General features: G+C 41.2%; 1 protein-coding gene across 1 annotated transcript; it reads left to right on the top strand.

Annotated features, from left to right (window-relative positions):
- The first annotated feature begins 695 nt into the window (after window positions 1-695).
- Window positions 696-1745, top strand: LOC139448149 (uncharacterized). Its single transcript, XM_071229667.1, has 2 exons — window positions 696-799; window positions 1352-1745. The coding sequence occupies exons 1-2, from the start codon at window positions 696-698 to the stop codon at window positions 1743-1745; spliced, it is 498 nt and encodes a 165-aa protein (XP_071085768.1).
- The last annotated feature ends 6268 nt before the right edge of the window (window positions 1746-8013 follow it).

Below are 8013 nucleotides of genomic sequence, written 5' to 3'. Positions count from 1 at the left end.
CACAAGATATACATTCAAATAATATTATCATTGGGTGAGAAATGTCTGATATATATTAACATCAAATGCACCATTAACGTGGCAGTAGAGATTTCCGAAGTTGTCAATGAACGGTTACATGTGTTAGCCATCATTGATCAGTTGGCTGATCATTGAAAGGTGATTATAAATATTTGTCAAATATATACTAAGGTTAATTAAAAGATTGCTGTTGACCGTAACCGTCAGTCCAGACACGGATTGATAGGCTAGCGGAGTGCAGTTCTTCGTCTTGTTCACTCGGATGGGTCGTAGTGAGGTTAGTTGTGAACGATCATGCAGTCGAAATCTCAATGTATGGTATAACGCCGAGTTCAGGATTAAAGGATCTAAATGATCAGAAAGAACTCTTTTTATGTATTCATGCAAGGAAATTCCCAGGGGTTTACGCAGGAAATTGGGAGTAGTCCATCAGTATTTACGTCGTTCCAAGCATACAGTTTCGTGAAAAACGTATGAACGTTAAAATGAGTCGTTCATACACTTATCAAATTCAGTTTCGCGGTCATGTCACCGGCCTCTCTTCCACTGATCATGTAAACTTCAAATAAAAAAGAGTATATAGAGTTGACATGAAGCGTGACAACATTGTTTATACCATCAGTGAGACACATTTTTTCCCAAACTGACATTTTCATTTTCGTTCAGATAAATCGATGGCGAGTGGTATCTACCTGTATGCAGGATCAATGACAGCAGTACTGTGTGTAGCAATAGCTGTGTGCTACATCTGTTACCGCAAGGGTATGTCCACATCAAGGTCAGTATGTACAAGTGACATAGATAATTCTCGATTTCTAGGAACCAAACATTCACAACCAATGCTTACGAATAAATTCTTTAACATTGGTGGAATCGTCAGGTTTCATAGTGATTGATGAACACATGCTCATGATAAAGTCGGAATTGTATAAAAGACTTTTAGCAGATATTTCTCATTATTAAGGAAATTTCCTTATTTCCTCCATCTCCAGATTGTATCCATGCATTCATTCTACGGTCATATTGGATTTAATATTTACCCATCTTATCTAAAATTGTTCATATCGGGAACACATTTTACATTGTTTTAAAGAACGTTACCATGTCCTTGAAATATAGTAAACACAATGTTACAATGTGGTCGCAGTCAACAATGTTTCGATACAACGTCTAGTTGAATACAAAGAGGATGTGATATCTAAGTAATTAAAACGTTCCCTTGTCTAGTGGGGAAGTGTCATGCTTACTTACTTATGTAGGAACAAAGACATATATGGTGTGGTATATATATATATGTAACTGATGACGTTCATTTTCTCATATTTTGTAGTAATCAACCACATGATGCAGGCCACAGTGCTGTAACAGGACAAGATGAAACAGTAGAGTACCAGGCCTTACACCGATACTGGGAAATTAGAGAGGCAGACATGAACATGACCTGTGAGCCATCCAACAGACCAGGAGAAGATGAAACAAAAGAGTACCAGACCCTACAACGACACCGGGAAATTAGAGGGGCTGACATGATTGCAGATTGTGGGCCATCGCATCACCAAGATATCAGTGAAGAGGAGGCTTCTATCTTCCCTGTTACAGAAGAAGGTGTCCCTGGCGGAGATGGAGATATCCGTTCGTCTGCAGCCACTGAAACAAACAGAACCACAGGTGCAAGATATATATCGCCAATTCGTGATGACTACATTGAACCATATTCTGAATAATTACAATGTATGTTGTTTCTATTTGATTGCCTCACAGCTTTGCTTTCATTTGTACGACGACTGCTATTAGCAACGAATCTATGAATACTGAAGTGACAATGTCCACTCAGTCCGTATCCAGTCATCAGAACCTTGGGTAATTGCTTCAGAGCAGCAGGAATGGCTTCTACTGACATATCACCATCAGAGGATCCGTTTGGCATGGTCTTTAGTACAACGAGCTTTGAACCTGGGAACCTGATGGAAAAGTCATTGGGTGGATGCATGCAGGTTCCTGCTTCATGTCAGGCAAGGACATCTGAGGGTTTTGCGGCACAAGAATACGGCCTATATGTCCAGGAGCATCAGTCTAACTATCTCTGATGGGTAGGGGGAGCTCGGTAATTTAGGGGTGTATCTTTCACTATTGCCTGCTGGTCCTGGTCACCGTTCAAGGAAACTCCCCGTTTCGACAACCGTCAACTCGACACAGAACCTTATACAATTGATGGTAATGTCAGACCCCATCGTTCCCAGGCAGTGACAGCCTACCCCCCAGAACAATGCTGTGACGACTTTCCTTGGCCCGCCAGAACTGTTCATTGTACATAGGCACTGGAGCCCTATGTACAAAGGTAGCGTGAGTTTGAGGCTTCTATGCATCGGGAGTGGCTGAAGAGATTAAGCACAGGGGGATGCCATGTAGGATTTATTAGCTACCTAACTTTGAAATTCGGGTGTCATCTAGGGCCTCAAGTGACATTTCATCATGAAATGCCCATCTGATAACGTCGTATGAACTCTGCAACGCCATACTATAAGAGATGTTGTTGTTGGCCAACAATAATGCCACTAAATCTATACTCAGCAGGCAATTGTAGTTGTTCATGCCACCAGAGGGTCTTAGCACATCGTGTCAGTAATGACATTCAAAAGCATTTGTTTCTTTACTCATTGGATGTGGTCATTGGTGCACTGAAGATATGTGTGATGTAAAAATGTAATTGTCAAATTATTCACCTCTATAAGTTGAAACATTATACCACGTAGCAATATCTACTTGGCATGTATGCTTAAAGAGTTACATTGTAATTTCATTGTACCAACGTATGAGCCAGGGTGCTCGACGCAGTTTGCTAACATATTTGCTAATTTGCTGTTATTAAACATTGTACTCATGTTATGCACATTGTATGTATGTGATTCCCTTGGAAAGGGAACTGTTATTCTTTCTGTAGATACACATTTCTTTCCACAGAAATACCAAAAATACATTCACCTGGTGTGAAACAAGGATCTTATTTACAAAAATGTCTAGTTTTTGAAACTCGTCATTTCCAATGTTTTGGCCACACAAGTGAACAGAGTTGAAACTTTGTTGAACATTAGAGATATTTCTAGTGCATGTTTTTTTGCAGAAGATTGTAATAATTGCTTGTCAAATAAAATGAAGATATTTCAAAAACACAAGCTTATCATTTATGTCTTCACTGTTTTTGTAATAAGGTTCCATACGTTGTCTATGAAACACGATTGATTGATAATGAAAACAGCTCTGATTAAAGAGTTCTTGTTCAGACCAAACAACTGATTAACATGTCTCATTTTTCGTGAAAAAAAGGGAGCGGGCCTTGACGATGTTCTTAACCTTCAGTGCGTAAACCCCGGCACTGATTATGAGTGTGCAATGTATTACATCCCTACAGTGAACATTTCTTGAATTATCATGTCAAAACATCTATTACGAGGGCATGGTAGGGGATTTGATCCTTGCCGAAAGTAACAGTCAAATCAAAACAATTCCTAAAAAGAAAAATGCTGCATATTTTTGGAAATGTGGCCCGATGCATGTAAATGACAAGTTTGCCTCATTATAAACTAGTGTCCAAAAGAAAAGATACCACCTGTTTGCAACGACATAAAAGAAAAACTAAACAATGCAGAAGTTTAGGATTGGTGTTATGCTTTTAAAAAATCCTTTCACAACATGTGTACAAAAATTTCATTCCAATAAAATCTGTACAACCAATAAGACAAGCCTTTAGAGCATTTCGTTAGAGCACTGATCACAGAAACAACGGGAAATGTCACACCACACGTCTCAAAGTCAAGTCAGTAGCGGGTATGTCCACCGTGAGCATCAATACATGCCAGAACACGCCTACGGACTGATGACGTCAAACGTCTGATGACGTTAGGAGTGATGCGTTGCCATTCCTCGAGGAGACAAGTCCTGGACGTTGACTGCAGGCACACGGCGACGTCGGATTTGCCGATTGAGGTGGTCCCATAAGTGCTCGATTGGATTCATGTCCGATGAACATGCGGGCCATGGCAAAACCTGTACGTTGGCGTTGGCAAGGAAGTTCTGTGTCAATCTTGCTGTGTGTGGCCTTGCATTGTCATGTTGGAAAAGGAGTCCACGAGGCTGTTGCTGAATAAAGGGCACCACAACAGGCTGTAGGATGTCATCAAGATAACGCTGTGCATTCAGGTTTCCACGAATTACGACAAGCATCGTTTTGACGTCACCACATATGCCACCCCAAACCATTAACACTCCACCTCCAAACGGCCGGACCTGTTGGATACAGTTAGGCGCCAAACGTTCACCAAATCGTCGGTATACAAGCTGCCGTCCATCGTTTCTGAAGATGAGGAATCTGCTCTCATCAGAGAACATAACACGTGCCCAGTCCCGCCGTTGCCAACGTCGAACTCGCCTGGCCCAAATCAGTCTGTTGTTTCGGTGTCGAGGCGTCAGGAGCGGTCCGCGGTAGGGATGACGTGGGCGGATACCATACTGCCGTAGTCTTCTGTAGACGGTCTGTCGACTGATCCTGTGTCCCAGTGCTGTAGCCGCCGTGGACGTCGCTGTTACGGTGCGGTTCCTCTGGTGTAATACCCGGATGTAACGATCTTCACGGGGCGTGGTTACTCGTGGTCTTCCACTCCTGGGCCTGTCTGACGTCTGACCTGTCTGACGTAACCGCTGCATCAACCTGGTGATAGTGATGCGTGCGCAGCCCAACCTTCTGGCGACGTCGACGTGTGACGCTCCTTTTTGGACCATTCCAACGGCTCTCTCTCTCTCTCGATGGCTGACAAACGTGGCATATCTTGTGTTCTTTTTGTTGCTGTGATATCAACGTGTCTGATCAGCCGTTTTATACAGTTTTTATGCACGTGCAGAACATGCTAGAGAGGGAAATGTCACTTTCACGAAATTTACGTTTTTTCCCGGAAGTGATCACGTGTTCCCGGTATTTTTTATCGACTATGCTGTGTTTGGGATGTGCAATACGAATTGGCATGTTTTCATACTAGACAATTCACTTAGTAAAAAACAATTTTGAAAATAAGTTGATATCGTTTCTTTTGGACACTAGTTTATATAAGATAAACTTGATATGACACCACTTGAGGTCATTGAAGGCAGTAACACCTTTCCAACAAGTCCGATCACACAACCATTAAATGCTTAGAAAGTGTTTTGATCCCGGACGTTGCCGCATTCACTTCGTATGCTAATTTAATAATAATATCCTCGTGGTGCATACTCGAAATCATCTCAAAATATGAAAACACATCACGTTTACCTCCCAATGCGGAGCCGGAAATGTTTCGAACTTTTCACTGCATATAAAGATAAAAACAATTCTTTGGACAACATAGATACCACGTTGTATCAGTGCTAATTGTGTTCTACATTATCATAGCAATGTTTTTTCCACATTCTGTTGAGCAGGCGAGTCAATGTCGGAAGCATGTGGCATTAGTCACTTTGCATCAGACTGCCTAAGTGCTGAAGGTCCGGGGTTCTGTCCCCGGCTGCGTCATACCAAAAGACGTTAAAAGATAGTACTTAGTTACCCTGCCTGGCGCTCGGCATTAAGGGGCTCAAACAAGGACTGGTCGGCTCTGAGTCCGTATACTGTGTCTGAATTGAGTCTTCATGTTAAACTGCATCATGGTATCTCAGTGTGCTAGCACTGTAAAGTGGGCATTAAGTCAAGACTAGTACAAGAAGCCATACAAACGTGCATTCACGTTGCTATATAAGTGCAATAATCTTGAGCCAGACGTTAAACCCCATCTCACAAATCATGACGCATCAACGCATTCTAGGGTAACGTCTTAGCATTTCAGAGTGACCTCATGTCTCTCATACAGCTCTGCAAGTTCAGGTAGACAGTGTTTAAGAATGACATAATCTTTATGAATTTTACGTCGCTAAACATTATGTGCTTGCAGATTTGCACCAAGAAATGTGAATGTGACCAAATGTTATTTTTTCACTTTTTAATTAAAGTACAAATTCTCGTACTTTTGGGGGGTTGAGTTCCGTCCGGGATTCGAACCCACACTGCCAGAGTGAGACATCTGATCGCCAGCACACAGTCAGCGATTTAACCCACCCAGCCACCGATGAGTCCTCACAATGAAAGTCTGACAACCTGTAGTCTAGATCACGTACTTTGTGTACCCCTCTGACAAGTGTTTATTGGGACTGCTCCCATGGCCGAAAGCTATAAACACACAATGCCTTTAACAAAGTGGTCAAATGTAACAAATGTTATATGTTCAGCGTATTTCTGTTTTAATTATGTTGACATTTTCATTATCCTCCAAGAATTTGTCAATATCACTGTCGTTGATCATCCAGGATATCGCCTGTCGCTTAATCATCAAGAAATGACTGATTTAGGTTTGGGGGGTATGGCAGTCAATGTTTCTGGAAGAACATGTAGCCGATAACGAGGGACTCACCGGTCTCTGTTTTGACAAAAAAACGTTGAAATTGTTCAATGGTTTTATACTATTCACAAGACTTCCAACCACATTTCCATTGATCTTGACAAGATCATTCAATTTTATTGGAGATAGGATTGTCTGTGTACTACCAGCTAGCAGCGTTTAAATTTCAAGAAATCCTATCAATTTATATGTTTTGTGTCTACCATAAGCAATGGCAACAAGTGTAGTGAGTGAGTGAGTATGGTTTTACGCCGCTTTTAGCAATATTCCAGCAATATCTCGGCGGGGGACACTTGAAATGGGCTTCACACATTGTACCCATGTCGGGAATCGAACCCGAGTCTTTGGCGTGACGAGCGAACGCTTTAACCACTAGGCTACACGACCGCCCCGGCAACAAGTGTAAACAATTATCCTAATTGGAACAAAATATATATTCAGTATATTTGTTTATGTTCAATATGAAGCCTCACATGTGCGTTCGGGTTTGTTCGTGGGTAAACGATGAATGAACAAAGAATGAGGAATGTTATTCGGGCAACCAATCAAATGGCAGCATTTCTATACAGCCAATCAGCTGTAAGCGAACATGTACTTACCCGCATCTCTCTGAATAGCGACAAAGAGAAAACAACAAAGGTGGGTACTTTTTACTCATGATTACCATTTCAAGAACTCGTGAACAAATTAAGGTGCAAGGTATCAATAATAAGCTAAGCGTAATGTATGATGGCCATGACAACATTCATCACTGCATTTCCTACGACCTTGAAAATAATTAATTTAAACCAAAATAACATTGGAGACAGTGGAAAATCTTTGGACAAGTTGTTCTCATTAACGGCAGCTGATGCAATACTGTGCATATTGTTTTATATCACAAAGGTACGTTTTGTCTCTTTGAACGCGGAAATCAAATGATTCTCAGTTGGTAATATTTCTAGTTCGGATTCCACAAAGATGCTTTGTACCTACAAGAACCTATATGCGTGTTTCAGTTGTTGCTATATCTCGTATGTTCTTTGACAGGTCGCACACACAGATGACACCTAATAATGTGGTATTTACAAAACTTTATTATGCCAATTGTGTTTCTTTCACAATGTTAAATCAGATGCTGCGCCCACTTTGTTAATAACGCATATCACTAGTAAGACACGATATCTGAATGATAAATACACGCAAGAGGAATACGAAACTCATCAGCTGAAGTGTGCTTTGATTAAGTTGACATATGTGATCATTGAGCCCTAGATCATAGTTTCAATGTCCATGTACCACAGGTTATTTAGGAGAAGTCCCGCCTCTTGTGCGCAGTATACCCTCTGTCATCCACATGTAGCTGTCTGCGCCTTCGTGAATGGGAGAGTTGTGACATGTATAGCGTGTTAAACGCATTGACAAAGGGGCTGATTTAAGGTATGTTTACATACTTTCTTATTCGTTTTACTGATACGTTGATTCTATATGTGCGTTCATTGCACATCAAATTAATTTCCTAAATACGCATAATCAGCTAAACTCGTCTTGT

Source organism: Haliotis cracherodii, unplaced genomic scaffold (assembly GCF_022045235.1).
Source record: "Haliotis cracherodii isolate W230 unplaced genomic scaffold, xgHalCrac1.p SCAF_7, whole genome shotgun sequence".
Taxonomy (NCBI): Eukaryota; Metazoa; Mollusca; class Gastropoda; order Lepetellida; family Haliotidae; genus Haliotis; species Haliotis cracherodii.
This window is presented reverse-complemented; position numbering and strand designations above follow the sequence as displayed.